General features: G+C 47.5%; 2 protein-coding genes and 1 long non-coding RNA gene across 4 annotated transcripts in view; 2 read left to right on the top strand and 1 right to left on the bottom strand.

Annotated features, from left to right (window-relative positions):
- The first annotated feature begins 154 nt into the window (after positions 1-154).
- On the top strand, positions 155-918 carry LOC309519130 (hemoglobin subunit alpha-like). The gene is made up of 3 exons (XM_082199964.1): positions 155-295; positions 396-600; positions 713-918. The coding sequence occupies exons 1-3, from the start codon at positions 201-203 to the stop codon at positions 839-841; spliced, it is 429 nt and encodes a 142-aa protein (XP_082056090.1). The 5' UTR covers positions 155-200; the 3' UTR covers positions 842-918.
- A 2,534-nt stretch (positions 919-3,452) lies between these two features.
- Positions 3,453-11,306, top strand: LOC309519168. Its single transcript, XR_014213710.1, has 2 exons — positions 3,453-5,498; positions 5,874-11,306. It is a non-coding gene; the product is annotated as an uncharacterized lncRNA (long non-coding RNA).
- The window catches only part of ADCY9 (adenylate cyclase 9), a 29,432-nt gene continuing 16,745 nt past the window's right edge, over positions 6,624-19,310 (bottom strand). For both annotated transcript variants that reach the window (XM_082199616.1, XM_082199617.1), the window contains exons 8-12: positions 19,129-19,277; positions 18,647-18,688; positions 16,026-16,067; positions 14,932-14,973; positions 6,624-13,629 (exon numbers count right to left, since the gene is read on the bottom strand). In XM_082199616.1, coding sequence (XP_082055742.1) covers positions 12,444-13,629; positions 14,932-14,973; positions 16,026-16,067; positions 18,647-18,688; positions 19,129-19,277 — 1,461 coding nt within the window. In that variant the 3' untranslated portion in view covers positions 6,624-12,443. The remainder of the gene's footprint in view (positions 13,630-14,931; positions 14,974-16,025; positions 16,068-18,646; positions 18,689-19,128; positions 19,278-19,310) is intronic.

Below are 19,310 nucleotides of genomic sequence, written 5' to 3'. Positions count from 1 at the left end.
GGGAAAGAAACTGAGCCAGGCGCCACGGCGCGTCCCCCCCGGGCCTCTGCGCGTTGCTGGCCTTCAGCCAGCTATGGGCGCCCAAGCCAGGCCTCTCCTTGCGGCGCCCAGGCGCAGCTGGGAAGGGCGGGACCTCGGGGTCGGAGGCCCCCTGCGCAGCGCCCATTAAAGGCTGCCTGCCAGGACGCCCCACTGCCAAGATGGGGCTGACTGAGGAAGACAAGCAGCGCGTGCGGGCCATCTGGGTCCCCGTGAGCAGGCACGCCGAAGCCGTGGGCGTCGAGGTGCTCACCAGGTAAGAAGTCCTCCCCGTCGGCTCCGGGACCCTCCCCAAGGTCTGCCGTCCGTGGGTGGAGGCTGCCCTGACCCTGTCCTGGTTCTGCCCGCTCCCGCAGGCTGATGGCGGCGCACCCCACCACCAAGACCTACTTCCACCACCTCGACCTCTCGCCGGACTCGGCTCAGCTGAAGGCGCTGGGCAAGAAGGTGGTGGACGCGCTCAGCTGCGCCGTCGAGAACCTGGACGACCTGCCCGGCGCCCTCGGCAAGCTCAGCGAGCTGCACGCCTTCCAGCTGCGGGTGTCGCCCAGCAGCTTCGAGGTGAGTCGCGCTCCCCGAGGCTGCCCCGGCCTCCCGCTGCCCTCCCCGTCGGGCGGCCCAGGGTCCCGCTCTCTCTCTCTCTAACGCTGGCGCTCTCCTCTCTCTCCCACAGTGCCTTAACCACTGCATCCTGGTGACCGTCGGGGCCCACAGCCGCGGCACCCTTGACCCGGCGCTCCTCCTTTCCGTGGACAAATTCCTGGGCAGCGTCGCCCGCGTCCTGACCTCCTGCCACCGCTAGGCAGGGCAAGAGGGGCTCGCCCGGGCGTCCTCCCCGTCTTCTCCCTCCTAATAAAGCTTTGGGCTCTTTCAAGTGCAGCGCTGCGCCCTCACCTCTCTCTTGGGGGGGGGGCGGCTGGGGGCGCTGGACGGACTTCGGAGGAGCCCTCGACGGCGCTCCCCTTGAGGGTGTCCGTAGGGAATGTCACATTGCCCCCGGACCGGATGGTGAAGACTGGGTAATAAATGAGTTTGTTCACCATCGAGCCTTTTCGTACCTCGGGGAAATGGAGGACCGGCAAGCCTGCGGCTTTCCCCTCTATACCCCTGTGCTGAGAGAGAAGAGAAGAGAATCGCAGAATTGGAGGGCACTCCAAAGGTCATAAAGCCCAACCCGCTGCAATGCAGGAACTGCAGTCAGTAGCGTAGCGTGGGTTGTCAGCACCCGGGGCAAGGCAAGTAATTTGCGCCCCCTAACCCGTGGATTTGCGCCCCCTAACCCTAACCCCCAGATGTTGCGCCGGGTGCGGCCGGCCCCCCCTGCACCCCCCACGCTACGCTACTGACTGCAGTAAAGGGGGCATGGGGTTTTTGTTGGGGGGGGTAGGCCTTTTGTTAGGGGGGCAGAAGCTACGTTAGCTATGCATTTATGTTGATTTCTATTGATTTAGGGGAGCTGCCCCTCCCTGCCCCCTCTTGGCCACGCCCATGAAAGGGAGGCTGCTCAAAACACCCCCATCCTAGGTGTTCTTTGCTTCCACTCAATGATGGGGAGGCCGCCCCCCAAAAAAAACACCCGCACGCCGAGAAGAGCGCAGGGAGAGGTCTCCGCGCAGGCAGGGGGGCGCCTGAGGCTCCAGCCCCCCGAGATCACGATGACCAGAGCAATGGGGAAAGGCACGTGGCAAGGGGGGGCCCCGCTGCCTCCTTCCCTATCTGCACCCAGCAGCAGGCAGGCAGAAGGACCCCACCCAGGCAGCAGCAGGCACAACCGCTCAGGGAGGGGCAGCAGGCCTTGGGGGGGGGGACGGGACGAGGACGACACAGATAAGTTGGCCGACCCTGGGTGTCAACTTCTTCTCCAGTTCCGGGGCCGGGGGGGGGGCTTTGTGCATGGGTTGCAGGATACCCCCCTCCCAGGAAGCAGCAGCTCAAGAAGGATGATGGGGACCAAAGGCCAGTTGTGGCCGAATGCTGATGCCGCCGCCTTTCCAGTTGCCCCAAGAAGGTGCAAAGGCCAGTTTGAGCTTTGGCGCAAAGAGAGGAGAGGGGGCCCGCTCCTCTTTCCCCACCTCCATGGGGTGGGGGCAGGGGCGACCATCCAAACCCCATCCCTGAAGGGAAAAGGGGAGGAAAAGGTAAACACGTTTGGTTTTTGAAGCATTTTATTCATTTTCAAGAAAAGAATATAAACACAAATATTATCAAAACAATTGGTTTCTCCCCCCCTCCCGCAGAGCAGAAGACTATTATAGTGTCAAATTCTCCCATAAATCCATACACGTAGTTTGTGGGCGCCAGTCGTCAGAGAAGCTCAATTGAGTGTTTTATTAAAAAAAGGTGCCATATTTCAACAAAACCACCCATATCCGAAGCATCGATTCAGGGCATGTATTCTCTTAGCTTCTCAGATAAAGCAGTTGTCTATGCATTCTGCTTCCACTGTGGGATCTACAGGTGAGCTTCCTTTCCAGTCTCATGCTATAGGCAATCTTGCCACTACCAGAAGAAAAGTTCCTCGTGTGATAATTTGAGTATATTTAAATATTATTAATAAACCTAGACATGGGTTGCAATGTACATCCTGGTTTGTAATTTTGCTTATTTCTGCCAATGCAGTTTCCCAAAATGGTTGCCCCAATTCACATATCCATAGCTGACAACTTTCAGATTTGAAAATAAGGGATCAGCAGCCTCGAAAATAAGGGATCAGCAGCCTCACCTGTCCCGGGGACAGTCTACGGGATATGTAACAACCCGGGATAGCAGCGGGAAGCAGCGCTGGAATAAGGGAATTTCCCGCAAAAAAAGGGAAGGGTGACAGCTATGCACATATCCATGACATATGGAACAATTTCCATGCCTAAGTCCTTTCCCCAATTTTGCTTAATAGTCAAGCATTGTTCAATGGCTATGTCAGTGAGTATTTTGCATAAAACCAATATTTTTGGGGTGGGGGTGTTCAGTGATATTCAGAATCAGTTTTTCAAATTGTGTGAAAGGTCTAATTGCTTGAGATTCAGCTGTTGGACTTGAGATAATATGTATCACCTGATAGACAATTCACATTACAACCCTCAATTCTTTCCATAATTTGCCGTGAGAAAAACATCGTTTTTATAAAAGTGAATCAATCTGTACAAGCGTTTTTCTTTCCATTTCATATGCATCAGTTTTCGATCAGACGTGTCGAAGGAGGGGTGCAACGCATGGGAAATACGTATAGGTGGTGCTGATTTTTATATCCAGGATCGCCAGATCTCGAATTCTACTTTTGCAAATGGCTTTATCACTACAAAAGTTTTGTTGTTATTCAAAAATGGGATGCCTGATATTCTGTGTTGCACAGGTTCATCTAATTTCATTTGCATCCAAATCTTCTCTTTTACACTGAGTATCATACTAATGACCCATTTACCCTTCTCTGAGAAAGTTGATATAATACAGTTAGGCGCGGATCAGGTCTCTTGCTGTGATGACTCAAGCTTACAATCATTGTTTTGGCCATATCCTTAGAGTATTTGTTGAAATAGATAGGGTTTGAAACAAATTATACACACACACACACACACACACACACACACACACACACACACACGGTAATATTATTTTAACCAATCCAACCTTTCAAGAGATTCAAGGTCCCTTGTGTGGTTTAAGTTTCTTAATTACTTTAGTTACATCTTCCAGAATTATTGGTGTTAGCAAAGAGAGTTGGTTCTACTTCTGAGATTTCACTGTTTTAATTTATATGGAATTTAATACACCTGTGCAACAGAGCATCACAGTTAAGAGCCCACAGGTATGGCATCTGAACAGGGGGCGAGACAGCTCACACTCCCTGCCCAAACTACAAACAGCTCAATATGTTAAGGGTATTGAATTTTCTCTTGCAAAGATAAAAGAAATGCCAGTTTCAGCTTTCCTTCACTCCCCCCTTGCCATATTCTTCACTTAGCATAATATGAGATATACCTATAAAAATTAAAAGTCAAACCAGTCAGTTTGCAGAAGAATGATGTTTCTAATTTCTTTAAGAAACTCTTAGGTTTCCTATTTGACCTCCCTTGCCATCCGCATTGTCTCTGTTTCTCTCCTCCTGCCTCTTCCTGTTCCCAATTGTTCCCAATGTTAGTTTGGCTTCAGCCAGAGTGGTGACGATGGCTGGATCTAGAGACTTCAAAGAAGCGATTAAGTTAAATGCGTTGTAAACTCATACAGGGAAATCGGGCAGGGAAAGACGGGACTCCACAGCGCCATCTGGTGTCACATATCGCATATGTATATATCATATAACATATCGCATATACAACGCATATAAAATACTTTTCCTTTACTGTACCAATCTAGCTGAGCCCTATCAGCATTGCTAGCTGCAAAATAAGTTTAAATTGGAAGCCCCCTCTGTATCTCACTCCAGCAGCATGTAGGGTAGTATTTTTTGAGGTTTCTTTTTTTGTAGTGGACTTTCTTCCCTTCCATGTTAAATTCCGTTCCTTCTCTTGCTACTTTCTCAATTGCTTCTTTGAAGGAGGAACGTGCCATTTTCTTCATGTGCCTCCTCCATATGAGGTCTGGAGGGTAGCAACACGAGAGCAGGGCCTTTCCTGAAGTGGCTCCCCATTTGTGGAATGCTCTCCCCAGGGAGGTTCTCCTGGCGCTTTCATTATACACCTTTAGGCACCAGACAAAAACATCCCTCTTTAACCAAGCCTTTGCCCTTTTAAAATGTGTTGGGGGCGTTATTGGGTTGTTATTGGTTTTATTTTATGTATTTTGTGTTTTTATATTGCAATTTTATCCTGTGAACTGCCCAGAAATAATAAAAATTGTTGCTATTACAGTGGTACCTCAGGTTAAGTACTTAATTCGTTCTGGAGGTCCGTACTTAACCTGAAACTGTTCTTACCCTGAAACACCACTTTAGCTAATGGGGCATCCTGCTGCTGCCACGCCACCGGAGCACGATTTCTGTTCTCATCCTGAAACAAAGTTCTTAACCTGAGGTACTATTTCTGGGTTAGCAGAGTTTGTAACCTGAAGCGTATGTAACCTGAGGTACCACTGTATATCACAGGGTTGCTGTCTTTGGGGGGGGGGGTAGCCAAAGCTTCATGAATTCTCTGTATGCAGTTTGCATTCACACTTAAAGTTAACAAAAAGGGCTTTCATACCTGTTTTTTGGAGCTTCTTTCAGTCATAAATTATCTATTCTACTCCTATCCTCCCAGGACTCCATATGAAGTTGCAAATCTGATGCAGTTTTAGTGAGTCTTTTAATGGCGGATTTATGGCATATTCCTAAATCCAAAGCTTCATTAGCTGAAGCAGGCAGTTCAGTAAATTTCGTAGGCAAGTCTTTCAATTCCATTTTGATTTCATCTCTAAAAACCTTTGAAGGCTGCATTCCTTTTTCCACTGCTAAATCTTTCTGCAATTGTTTTAGAAGGACATAAAAGGTAAAGGTACCCCTGCCCGTACGGGCCAGTCGTGACCGACTCTGGGGTTGCGCGCCCATCTCGCTTAAGAGGCCGGGGGCCAGCGCTGTCTGATGACACTTCTGGGTCACGTGGCCAACGTGACGAAGCTGCTCTGGCGAGCCAGCACCAGCGCAGCGCACGGAAACGCCGTTTACCTTCCTGCCAGAGCGGTACCTATTTATCTACTTGCACTTAAGGGTGCTTTCGAACTGCTAGGTGGGCAGGAGCTGGGACCGAATGACAGGAGCTCACCCCGCTGCGGGGATTCGAACTGCCGGCCATGCGATCGGCAAGTCCTAGGCGCTGAGGTTTTACCCACAGCGCCACCCATGTCCCCTTAGAAGGTCATAGAAGGGTTCAAAGTCCTCTTTAGAAAGACGTGCAACTCTCAGAGCCATTTCTGATCTCATTTCTTCCTGACCCATATCTGAACTTCCGCTGCCAAAGTATCTAAAGAAAAATTGATCGGAAGCTATTTGGGGTGAGGTGGGCATAGCCTTTTAGCATCCTGTTCTTTCCCAGGTACCCTTTAGCTTTCAGAAGTTTGTAACAGCTGAGCAGTGCAGGCGAAGGGTTGAAACTGGAAGATTATTTAGCAATCTTGAATGATGACATCACCACCCTCCCCAGAAAAGAAAAATGGAATAGAACTGTCCAGAACTGCTCCTCTTTGAAATGGTGGGAAAGGCCACATCTTTGTGTTACTGTGAAAAGTGTGCCTGCATTTACACAAGTAGCAGCATTGAGCAATTCTAAGGGGAACACCTTCAGAAGCTGAAATTGGCTACAAGATACATTCACAGTGCCCAAGCAGCGCAGGCAAGGTTAGGGGAACTGACTGAAAAATTATCATTCCAACTTCTCCATTATATATGTGACTTGCTCCCAAACCATTTTGCTACCTTGAGTAGACAGATACATACCATCCTATGAGTCTGTTGCGAGGGCACTGCCCAGTGATTACAAGCTCTTGGGAAACACATGCAGGTAAATTCAGCCCACTTATCCCTTGGAAGAATGAATATTTCCACAAAGTGGCACGTGAATCGCGAGAATCGCTTCTCCAGATCTCCCACATTTAAGATGGTGCAAAGGAATCTCCAGTACAGGAAAACCGTTTAATATACAATTGATTACAGATCTGCAGTAACAAGTCAAAGTGAATGTGTATATTTACCTTCTATATACATATAGTATTTCACACATACTTTTGTGTGTGTATGTGTGTGTGTCTTTAGAGCCAGACGTATGCAGGCTATTTACAGTTAAGCTACTGTAGTGAAGGACGGCCTTTGGCACTCCCAGCAAGCAAAACTCTGTGAAACCACTGCCTCCTCCTCCTCCTCGCCTGGTGTGGGGAGGGGGCTGCTCTTCCTTTCTGCAGGGAGGGCAAGACAATGTCAACCAGAGTAGTGGGCGCAGAAAAAGGAGGAGAAAGCTGGATGGTTTTCTGCTCACACCTGCGCCCGCAAGTACAGAATTTGGGGCATTTCCCCATTGACACCAATACTGCGTGGAGGCAATATTCCAGGAAAGCCCTTCTTCAAGGCAGACCAGGAGCTGATAGGCACCTGAAGGACAATACTGTGGTGTGTGTTTTTTCACAAAATGAAAGGAGTTTCAAGTTGCTTTCATCTTTTGCCTCTCCCAAGTTTCTCAGCACACCAGGCTAAAATGATGGAAAATAGGGGAGGCTCGTTTGTGCATATCAAATACTGAAATAGTGTTGCATAGGCTGCCTAACGGCTGGCACCCTTCTTCCCCCCCCACCCCACCCCAGTAACTAGTAGTTTATTCAACACAAAGCCTCAGGGCCAGTAACAGCATTATCTCAAAACCAAATAAAAATATAAATACACATTAAAATACAACCGTACATGTCTAAAACAACCCTGTAGATACTGCTGGTGAAGAACACCAGTGTGAACCGTCTTGGATGGTTTGCAGAGGACTCTCGTTCTCCACCAGGAGGAGCTTTCTGAGAAGGGAAAGCCAGGCTCCAAAGGACCAGCCCGACAGAAGGCCTCTCTCTCTCTCCAGCCTCCCCACCCAGGGCTAAAGAAACAAAAGGGTTGCTTTGCGTCAGCCAGGAAGATAGAGTCAGAGGTGGCCTTGGACCCGCAAAGCTGCTTCCAGCATTTCCCGCTCAGTCGGCACCTGACCCAGGCCCAGGACTTGCCCTGTCCTACTGACCGATTCTTTCCAGCGGCTCTTCGCAAGTATGCAAAGCCCAGGCGGGTTAAGAGTTTCTGAAGGGTATTGCCATCAAAATAAGGAGTTGGCTTTAAATCACCAGGTCCTGAGAAGTGAAGAGCCAGGCTCCCTCTCCACGGCAGCAACCAGAGGGTGGGAAGAGGGGAGCATGCAGCCTCCGTGGCCCTAGAAGGGGGCCAAAGCCTTCAGCACCTAAAGGAACGGGCACCCTGGACAGAGGCAGAGGGAGTCGTCCTGCGGAGACAACGCCACAGGCCTGCCACTCTGCTTGTCCCCCATCTCGTTAAGGCTTTGGGCTTTTTATTACTTCTGTTTGTCCTCATGACCTTGAGGCAACAACCTTAAAGCTGCTGCCCCAAAGGGATGCTTTGGAGCCCTTGGTTTACGTTGCTGCTGTATTTCCAGGAAGTCCTGTTTGGCTATGGCTACTGCAGAAGCCGGATGCTGGCCTGGCCAGGCGGGAGAACGGCTGAAGTCAGAGAGAGGAAGGCAGGAGTGCAGCTGCGGTGCATAAACCAACCAGTATTTACACGCGAGATACACTAGCCTTAGGCTCATTTCTAAGAGGAGAAGCTAATGCCTCAGAGACCCAGGAAGTGCCTAGAAGAAATGCTTTCTGCTTTATGATGCTTCTCCCCAGGTAAGTGGGGGGACGGGGCATATTGCAGGTATAGGCATGAGGAGCGTGGGATGGGGGGGGAGGAGAGAACGGAGAAGAGGCAGTAAAGAGCTCTGTGGGACACTCTCAGCAGGACACCAAGAGCTCCTCCTCCTACCAACTGGACCTGAGTGGGAATAAGTGCCCAGAATGCTGCCTCTATGTGGGGCAGATGGAGGGGGGGGGGCTGGTGGCCACTGCCTTTCAGCTCACAGGAGGGGCAAGGAGAGGGTGGGGCTCCCAAGAACAGCCAAAGTCACACAGGCACCTTTTCCTCCACCTTGCACACCCAGCCCTCAGAGATACCCTCCAGCTCCTGTGGAAGAAAAGGGGAAGCCACCCATCTCATTATGTGGCTCTGCTAGGAAGCCAAATGGCAAGAAGCCTCCAGTGACAAGTTAAAAGAGCCTTTGGAGAAGAAGCCAAGTGCATTGTTTCTATTTATATATAGTCAGCGGAAAGTAAGTTCTAAATAATTAAGTAGTTATTTAGTCCTTAAAAGGTGCTTTGTCTCATTGATTTCTGTAGGACTGAAGCAGGCCTCAATGAGTGAGGTTGAATAAAAAGCCTCATTTACTGCTTTCAGAGACCTTGGAGCACAGCAGGAGAACAGAACTTGCTCTCTTTGGAGCACTTCCTTGTGCATCCCAAAACTTTGTTGCCAAGGAGTTGGCAGCAGAAGACCTAGGCTTCTGCAAACTTTGCCTCCCCCTGCCTTCGCCCTCCGATATTTCCTTCTGCCACCCGACTTCCCAGCCCAACTCTAGCTAAAATATCTGTTTGTGGTGTGAGCAAGGTCCTTTTAGTGCCAAGTCAATTAGCATCATTAGTTCCAGAGCCCTGGAAATAAGGCTTCTGCTGAAAAAACCCAAAATGACATCCCTGGCTCATGTCCAGCCCAATCTTCAAAGGAACAACTGCCTCCTTTGCATGCCACTACTTGCTCCCTCACCAGGCGTGTGTATTTACCGCTAGGTAAATCATCTTGCATTATTGCTACCAACGTAGCGCTCCACAGTTTTATTGCTATAATTTTAGGCATGGTGTGAAGAACCGGTGGCCCTCCAGCTGCTGCTGGGATTCCCATCCGCCCCAGCAACGAGCCTGGCCGATGCGCAGGGGTGACGGGAACTGGAGCCTAGCAACATCTGGAGGCCTCCTTCAGGTTCCCCACCTCTGCATCCACCAAGGCCTAAAGTACAGGCAACAAGCCTTCGGGGACCGTTCCACAGGCAAGCGGCAGAAGAGCTCCCTACTACCTCTGCCTATTTTGCCTGGCAAATAAAACACTTTTGGGGAGGTATGTGAAAAAGCAACGATATGCAAGGTGCTTTGCAGGCAACGTCCCACTGCAGGAAACCCTGTTGTTGAGAGCAGCCCATGAATTCACACAAAGAGCAGCTGAGACGCTGCTATTTCAGCATCCAGGATGAAGCAGACACCAATCACAGCCCTTAAAATTCAAGCTGAACATACCTTTCATGTGCCCGGCCAGAGAAAGAGCAAGCCAACTCCTGCCCTATGACTAAAGACATCACCTGCCTGGCAGAGAGCAAGATACATTTGCCAAGGGCCTGAAGCACCTACACAAATTAAAGAAATGAAATAAAAGACTTCAACCATTTGAGCGTTTTTTACACCGCAAAGAGCTGGTCTTAGGAACATCCCCCCAAGATGGGGTAATTGCGGTCTTTTTACAAAAGCAAATAGCCAAATTCCTTGTGGCTAGAAATCTGCAAGTTTCCAACAATTCTCACAACTGAGAGAAGCAGGTCACACATTAAGACAGCTGGCCTCAAAGCCTCTCATGCTCACAGGACCAGATCCGCCACAAGCCACCATCTTTGGGGGCTATTATAAGCGTCCTTACACTTCCCTCTTCTGACTTTTAGCTCTTGTTAAACCCCAGCTCTGTTCTGCATGCTGCAGGTGGCCCGGAAACACCTTGGGACTAAATCAGCTCAGCCATGGGGAAAACAGCAGTTCAGTCAAGAAACCAGAAGCTAGAATCCTGGCGATTACCTTCGAAAGTTTCTTTGATCTGACTGAGGTAAGAGAAGTTTACAAAACGATAGTAATCTTCTGGAAAGCCCAACTCAGGGAACAGCCTCCTCCTACACATTTTATTCACAATTAAGTCCACTGCATATGCTGGAGTTACTACCTAGTAAATGTGCTTAGGATTGCAGCCACAGTGGAGGCTAGTACTGTACAGCACTTGGGGCTGAAGAAAATAAGATTGTTTTTAACTACATTTTGAGAACCGTTCAGCATTGTCCTCCTAGAACCACCCTGCACTGGAAATTCACTACCCCTGTGTTGGTTCAGCCCCAAAGGCTTTTATCGAAAGATGCACGTATTACAATGATGCTCAGTGTGGGTGTCGGAATGTGAGACATACAGAAGAGAGAGTGGCCCACAGAAAAGGTATTCTATGTGATATCAAGCAAAAGCCCCTTTATGATCATAAATTCCAGGGATGCTCTTAACAACTGAGCCAAAAGAGAGAGAGAGTCTGGCTTTAGTTTTAAAGAAGATTAGCATGTCAACAAAATAACAGAAGCGACCAGCTGATGAGAATGGTCATAGTTGTCCATTTCACTCCAAAGGTCAGAACACAGGAGATGCTAGCTTTTTACTGGACCAATTTAGGTTGCAGGAAAAGAAAGTGCAAGAGGAAGTATTCTATGAAACAACAAACTTTCTAACCGTAAAGTACTTTAACCCTTTTCACATCTTCTAAACTTGCAAAAACGTAGAACAGCCCCTACTTTATTCTGCATGTGTATTTGTGGGGCAGATTTATGCTTGGCTACATCACCTTTAGGTGAATCAGAAAATTTGGCTGCATTAAGAGTCAAACACGTTTGACCCTTCATTCAGTAATACAACAGGAGTGAAAATGCAAAAGAAAAGATTGTCAAAGGGAGTTCATTCTGACTGAATCCACACAATAAAGCGCTGAAGGGCTTATGATCTCCCTACTCTTGTGCTTTTCAGCTCTGAACAGACTTCTCATTCCAACTCCCACAAAGGGCAAACACAATAAGGGCAAAATATGTGCCCCAACCCTGCTGAGTCAGCCACGTCTGACAGCTTGAGTGCTGTTGGCACCAACTGTGCCTAAAGAAAGGCTGGACTGAGTACGCAGACACGCTTAATGGGCACCTGCCTTACAATGGCACCACTGCTTACAATCCCTACCGTCCCCACAAATACAGAATTAAGGGGGAAGGGAGGAATAAAAAGGAAGGGAGAAAATCCCCTATCATTTATCTTTCTCTTAGGCCTGACCAGATTTAGAGAAAACCGTTTCACCCAAATGCTCAGAAGTCCCTCCTGGCAGAGGTCAGAAGCGAAACACCTGAGGATGAGATTGGCCAGGCTTCTGCCGCTGGAGCACTGTGCAGCCAGCGCCAATCCCCATACGGCAGAGGCCTGTGGGGGTGAATGGCAAGAGACCACGCATCCCAGAACACACAAGGGCACTTGAGTCTGATTATGGCAAACAGAGCAGCCCACGGATCACTTCAGGTAAGTGCTGGACTGCTCCTCCTCCTCCTCCTCCAGTTGCCCAGGGGGCAACTCTGCCAACTCCTCTCTCGCCTCACATCATCTTCCCTTAGTGGCTGTTTGTGTCAGTCAGGTAAACATGCATTTGTCTGTGTTTACATACAAAAGGCTTAACATAATAGGCAAAACAAAAACAAAATAGTAGTGCCAGTGAGAAACAATAAAAATGATATAACCACGGCTTATCCATCAAACATATGGTCAACTTTGTGCCTCTGTTCCTAGACAAGGAGTCCAGCAGAGTCTATCTGAAGGCACTTGATGTCTCATCTCAGCTGAAAGACTGTTCCAAGGGGACCTGGGGGGTGAGAGAGGCACAAAAGCCCTGGCACACCAGTGACCCCCTCGGATCCCGTTGCCAAAGTGAAGTCAGATGACAGAGCCGTCCAGCCACTCCCTCTCCTGCCCCCTCCTCCAGGAGAACACAGCCCACTGAGAGCACCTGCGCTCTTGTAGACAGAGCAGACCACTCCAGCGCATCATACGCTCCGCGAGTTATTCAGCTTAGTCAGCTCACTGGTCTCACCTGCTTCTTTGCAGTCGTTTTTCTCAACAGACTTACCAAACCTACGCCCATCCTCTGGCTTCACTGTCTCTTTTGGGAGATTCTTGAAACAGGGGAGCCCGCCCTTGAGCTCCAAATTATGGTCTGAGACGTGGGGCATCTTGTCCAAATTCTGTACAGAAGGCACCAGGTTGGTGATCTCGTCCGTCGGAGACCGCCCAATGCTGCCATCCACTTGAACACGGATGTCTGGAGATATAGATAACTGGTGGTGGGGGACGATGCCGTTGTCCATGCACTTGGGGTACAGGAAGGTCTTCATCTGCCCTTTGCCCTTCACGTTCACCGTCCCCCTGTAATCAAAGTCATACCCCATTTTGTTCAGGATGCGGTAGCTCTCTTCACTCACCTGGATGCGACACTCCACTCCGGTCGTGTCCATCCTGCTGGCGATGTTCACAGTGTCACCCCAAATGTCATACAGGAGCTTGGTGGTGCCAATGACCCCAGCAGTCAAGGGGCCATGGTTGAAGCCAATCCGCAGTTTGAAATTGAACCACAGCATGTTGTTGTTAAAGTCATCCACCACTCGCATCATTTCTTTGGCAAATTCGAAGAGGGTTTGCAAGTGGCTGTGCGGGCTGTTGCTGTCTTGGCACTGGGACGTGTTCAGGCCAGAGGCGGCCATATACGTGGCCCCAATGGTTTTGATCTTCTCGATGTTGCTGTAGTCAGGCTTGCTTAGCAGCTCGTCAAAGTCCCCGATCAGTTCGTTCAGGACTCGGTAGCACTCCTTGCCTCCTTCGTAGTTCTCCTCGTAGAACTCACTGAAGTTCACGATGCTGGCAAAGATCACGCCACCACTGTCATGGTTTTTGGAGTAGCTCTGTGAGACTTTCAGCTGCTCCGCCACGTGGTACGGAATGATATTCCGCAGCAGCCAGTCCGCCTGGTCCCTCATGCTCTGGATCTTGGTGCGGTGAAGGTCGGCTTCCACGTCTCCATGGTAATGCAGGCGGTAGCTCACTTCAAACTCACGGTTTAAGAACCAAACCAGGAGGAGGAGAAGGAAGAAGCCCAGAATCACTTCATGGCCAATAAGGTCTGCTGGCCTCCTGAAGTCTTCCAAGGTTGATCGGTAGCATGGATTCCTTATGGAACTGGAGTTAATTTTTTAAAGAAAATATAGACACATGCACATACACAATGTAAAAAAGAAAAAAGCATTTGTATGTTTTCTCTGTTCTTATATTCCTATATTCTAATCACAAGCACACGTTACTCTATTTTAAAATGTTATTCTATTTTAAAATACGATTTTCTAGTCCCCCATGGCAACAGAGACAATTATGACAACTTCATATGCACAGGACCAAACTAGACATTGTGTCATTCACACAATGGGACTCTCTCTTTTTTGGAGTGGGGGGGAGTGGAGATTCAGATCAGGGCTGCTGTGGTGAGCAAAGATCCAGATCACACAGACATACACACTGCCTGGTTTCTTTTTCAAAAATGTTTTATTGTTTTATTCATTTCAGTGGGTATACTCCAAGTAAAACGTAGTTGAATAAAACCTAAAACTCTTTTGAAGTTTTATCACTCAGATATGAGGCCAATGTATACATACAAAACATTTAACTAAATATATGCAAATAAAACACAAAATGAGCAAACCAAATAAAATTCTGTGCTGCCATCAAAAGGCAAACAATCAAATCCTTATTCTTCAAATATTTATTTTAGCTGGTACAGTGGTACCTCAGTTTTCAAACGTAATCCATTCTGGAAGACCATTCGAGTTCTGAAACAGAAAACTCAATACAGAAGCCTCAAAATGGAAAACTCAATACGGAAGCCGCGTTTCATGTTTGACTTCCGAGGCGAGTTCAAAAACAAAGCATTTACTTCTGGGTTTACGGCGTTCGAAAACTGAAACTTCCGTCAACGGAGACGTTCAAAAACTGAGGTACCACTGTATACAGATTTAAGAGGGCCAAATGGGTCCTGATAATGTATCATGTTTCACAATTTTCTGAACCCTCTAAAAACCCCAAAATTCATTTGCAGGTTCACCACTTATGTCATGATGTACCAGCTTTGTTCCAATCCAGATTTTCTCCAATTGCTATTTACTTTCCCTCTCCCTACCACCTCCCCCCCCCCACTCTCTCACACACACACATACACGGATAGTGTCACAATTAGTTACTACTTGGGTAAATCACATCATGTCCAGTTTGGTCCTCAGATGTCAAATAAAGTATTCTGTCTGACTTATTCAAGACTCATCCCAAGTTTTCATGTGAGAGTCTGTTTAACCATCATCTGTCACAGTTATCTGCAGATAATACGTCTATGACTGACTAATCTACATTAGTACCTCTCTCTACATTTCAGAAATATGAATGATCAAGCAAAGGAAAAACACAAAAAACTGGGAACTAGGTATCAATTCTTACCTATAGTTCTGTTCTAACTGAAGATGGGAGATTTCTGTGGAGCTGAAATCCAAATATAGCAAAACATCAACAGAAATGAATAGGAGAGGTAATAATTGCAGGATTTAGTGAGCTTAATCTACATTTAGAATTTCCATTTCTTAGTCCCAGGGATTCCACTGGAGTTTTACCTATATATAGCTTGGTGGCTTCAGACATTCACCATGAAGTGATGAAAATAATGAAGTTTGATGTTGATCAAGCCCTTAAATGAAAAACCATTTGCTTAAGTCTGAAAACAGCTACTTCTGTTCTTGCCATTATTTAGGGTACAGACACATGATGAGCGGTTCTTCTCCTCACTTTCGCTTCTGTGACACCACATACATATACCAGGCTTCAGAACTAGCAGCGATGTAGGCACACACTGCATTTTTTCTTTTTTAAAAATCCAGGCAGCTGTTATATTTCTCTAGTTTATTTGGCATTTTTTTTACAGTCAATTTGGTTGTTCCTGAGCTAAATTCTGAAGCAGGCTGCTGATGTCTAACTCTTTGGACATGGAGTTCAGTGTACAGTTGACCTTTTTTAGTGTTTCTAATCAATACACAAGCAAGGTTTTATAGCATACAGTGGTACCTTGGTTCTCAAACGCCTTGGTTCTCAAATGCTGAAAACCCGGAAGTACCGTAAGTGTTCTGGTTTCCAAACATTTTTCAGAAGCCGAACGTCTGGTGCAGCTGTCGGCTACTGTTCCCGGGGCACCTGCACCAATCAGAAGCTGTGCCTTGGTTTCTGAACATTTTGGAAGTTAAATGGACTTCCGGAATGGATTAAGTTTGGCGCTTTTGTTTTTGCTATTTATTTTACATTTTTTGTCTTTGAGGCTTTTTTGGTTAATTTATTTTTATGACTGTATGGAACCCAGTTCAGCTACTGATTGATTGTGTGGCTGTGGAAATGGATAAAAGCCCTCCCATCCAAACAATGACTATCATCAGTGCAGTTCTTTTAAAGCTTTCTTTTTTTTAAAAAAAAATTGTTATAGCACTTCATTTAAGCATTTGAGGAGAAAGCAGAAAGTGCAAGGAAGACTGCTAGATGTTAATGATTACCTGATGTTCTGTGTAGAGTTGAAGATTTCCATGGAGCTGAAACTGAAATGCAAGAAGCACTAGATCAGCAAGAAAATTCACAGGCCACTGTTCCCACTGCAGCAACAGCTGCTTGACAAAATGTGACTCTGCCCTGATGCATCAGTTATTGCATCAAGCATTTCTTCAGAAATGGGCCATGAGCCTCATGTATGTCTGCTGTCTCCAAGGTTCACATGTTACAGCTTCTTAGTCTGCGTTGGATAACCAGGTCTGCAAGATGGTCCTTAATGTGTTTAGTTCAACTCACATGAAAAGGCCATTTTAACACCTGCATAGCGCATGTTTTATGAGGATGGTGGTTGTGTAGAATCAAACGGGGGAAATGTTTGGGAAGGCCTGTAAACACCACCTTGGTAGCCAAGATAAATTCAGGACGAATTGGCAGTCGCTGCCAGAATCAGCTCACATTATGTTTATGCTACAGTACTTGGCTTGCTTTGACGTTATGCTTATCTGGGGCTTGAGATGTTCAGTTATTGGCCTAGGGAGGGGAGCTATCTGTAAGAGATGGATTTCTGAAAAATAAGTCATGTCAGACTAACCTGATCTCGTTTTTTGACAGAATTACAAGCCTGGTAGATGAAGGGGACGCAGTGGATGTATCCTACCTTGATTTCAGCAAGGCATTTGACAAGGTGCCCCATGATATTCTTGTAAAGAAGCTGGTAAAATGCAGTCTTGACTATGCTACCACTCAGTGGATTTGTAACTGGCTGACTGACCGAACCCAAAGGATGCTCATCAATGGTTCCTCTTCATCCTGGAGAAGAGTGACTAGTGGGGTGCCACAGGGTTCTGTCTTGGGCCCGGTCTTATTCAACATCTTTATCAACGACTTGGATGATGGACTCAAGGGCATCCTGATCAAATTTGCAGATGACACCAAACTGGGAGGGGTGGCTAACACCCCAGAGGACAGGATCACACTTCAAAACGACCTTGACAGATTAGAGAACTGGGCCAAAACAAACAAGATGAACTTTAACAGGGAGAAATGTAAAGTACTGCACTTGGGCAAAAAAAATGAGAGGCACAAATACAAGATGGGTGACACCTGGCTTGAGAGCAGTACATGTGAAAAGGATCTAGGAGTCTTGGTTGACCACAAACTTGACATGAGCCAACAGTGTGACACGGCAGCTAAAAAAGCCAATGCAATTCTGGGCTGCATCAATAGGAGTACAGCATCTAGATCAAGGGAAGTAATAGTGCCACTGTATTCTGCTCTGGTCAGACCTCACCTTCTGGGCACCACAGTTCAAGAAGGACACTGACAAACTGGAACGTGTCCAGAGGAGGGCAACCAAAATGGTCAAAGGCCTGGAAACGATGCCTTATGAGGAACGGCTAAGGGAGCTGGGCATGTTTAGCCTGGAGAAGAGGAGGTTAAGGGGTGATATGATAGCCATGTTCAAATATATAAAAGGATGTCATATGGAGGAGGGAGAAAGGTTGTTTTCTGCTGCTCCAGAGAAGCGGACACGGAGCAATGGATCCAAACTACAAGAAAGAAGATTCCACCTAAACATTAGGAAGAACTTCCTGACAGTAAGAGCTGTTCGACAGTGGAATTTGCTGCCAAGGAGTGTGGTGGAGTCTCCTTCTTTGGAGGTCTTTAAGCAGAGGCTTGACAACCATATGTCAGGAGTGCTCTGATGGTGTTTCCTGCTTGGCAGGGGGTTGGACTTGATGGCCCTTGTGGTCTCTTCCAACTCTATGATTCTATGATTCTAAGACTGGGGGGCCTGCCGCCCATGCCTTCATCAATGGGAGGTTCTGGCCAAACTGACATATGCTGTGCTTTGTGTAAGTGATGCATAAATGTTTTCCAGGGTGCACCCAAGTCATGATGAGCGCTTCCTGTTTTGGAGTCTGTAATGGCATAAAGCAGGCATAGGCAAACTCGGCCCTCCAGATGTTTTGGGACTACAACTCCCATCACCCCTAGCTAACAGGACCAGTGGTCAGGAATGATGGGAACTGTAGTCTGAAAAAACATCTGGAGGGCCGAGTTTCCCTATGCCTGGCATAAAGGCTCTGCAGGCTGTGCTGCAGGCTAGTGAATTCTAAAAATGCACTAGAATTGGCCGTTCTGGCATTTTTTACATTCTTTTTTTGGTATCCCTACATCAAACCACTCACACAGGCTCTCTTTTGGGCCTGTGGATTAGGACAGTGATAGGGCAATCTCAGGCTGGAGGCTCCAAGCACCTGCTGACCCGAAATACGAACTGGTCACCTTACAAAACTGGAGATGATTATCCTCCACTTGGCCGTTTCCATTTCCCTTACACCAAACAATAATGGGCAGGACGCAAGGAACCTCAGATCCAAGCTCAAACCAAAAAGGAAAAGGCATAGGCATCCACCTGATGGCTATCATGCAGTAAAGCATGATGACGTCAGATACAGAGTTCCAGAGCTTCTCAAAACCTTGTGAATATAAGCTGGGGGTGGGGGAGAAGGAGAAAGCAATTGTTTAAGGTCTAAAAATGCTGCTGGTTGATTTAAAGACTTAGGGGAAAGGCTGCCAGGCTCAGTAATAGCCAGAAACGAAAGGAAATCCAATGAATGCTTACCTAAAGTTCTTTACTGATTCAATATATGATTCCTCCACAGAGCTGAAACAAAAACACAAGAGACAGACAACAACAAATCAAAAGCATGGAGGAGGGGAAAAAAAGAACAGTTGCAAAAAACACCCCTCAAAAAGAGAAAAATGAAACACCTCTCCTGGCTGCCACTCTCCAAATCTCATTCTGGGCTGCTGGATACCCCATTCTGACACGGAGTTATACACCAGCCTCAATCCTCCTTCCCCCCAGAGGTTAACCACATTACTTCACAAAACGTCCAAGTATACATCTGATGGCTAAAGTGGCAGCACTTCTAATCAACAAAGACACCTGGTGAATCTGCTTGCAGGTGGAAGAGGGAGATATTTCACTCCTATTTCACTCCAGCTTCCTGATGATGCTCTCCAAGACCCTCACTGGGGAAAAGACACTGTCCCAACTCGCAGGCAACAGGCAGGCAGCACCACTTTCCCTCAAAGGCTCACCTGTCAGGGCACAGAGGCACCCACAGCAAAACTAGCAAGACTCCTCCAACCAGAGTGGCCAGAGATGATCTCATCCAGGAGCTGAGCTGGCAGAAGTTACAGTACTGGACAATAGTGATGAGAATTGCAGAACACATAAACATGGTATACTGCAACAAACAGAAACAGCAGCTATTAGTCAT

Source organism: Podarcis vaucheri, assembly GCF_965113315.1.
Source record: "Podarcis vaucheri genome assembly, chromosome: 14".
NCBI lineage: Eukaryota > Metazoa > Chordata > Lepidosauria > Squamata > Lacertidae > Podarcis > Podarcis vaucheri.
The sequence above is the reverse complement of the archived record's forward strand: the minus strand, read 5'-3'. Positions and strand labels throughout refer to the sequence as shown.

Excerpts from the sequence above, each read along its gene's own strand:
- LOC309519130 (XM_082199964.1), top strand. The coding sequence starts at position 201 with ATGGGGCTGACTGAGGAAGACAAGCAGCGCGTGCGGGCCATCTGGGTC. Across the intron at positions 296-395 it reads GGCGTCGAGGTGCTCACCAG|GCTGATGGCGGCGCACCCCA; the intron begins GTAAGAAGTCCT and ends CCGCTCCCGCAG. Across the intron at positions 601-712 it reads TGTCGCCCAGCAGCTTCGAG|TGCCTTAACCACTGCATCCT; the intron begins GTGAGTCGCGCT and ends TCTCTCCCACAG.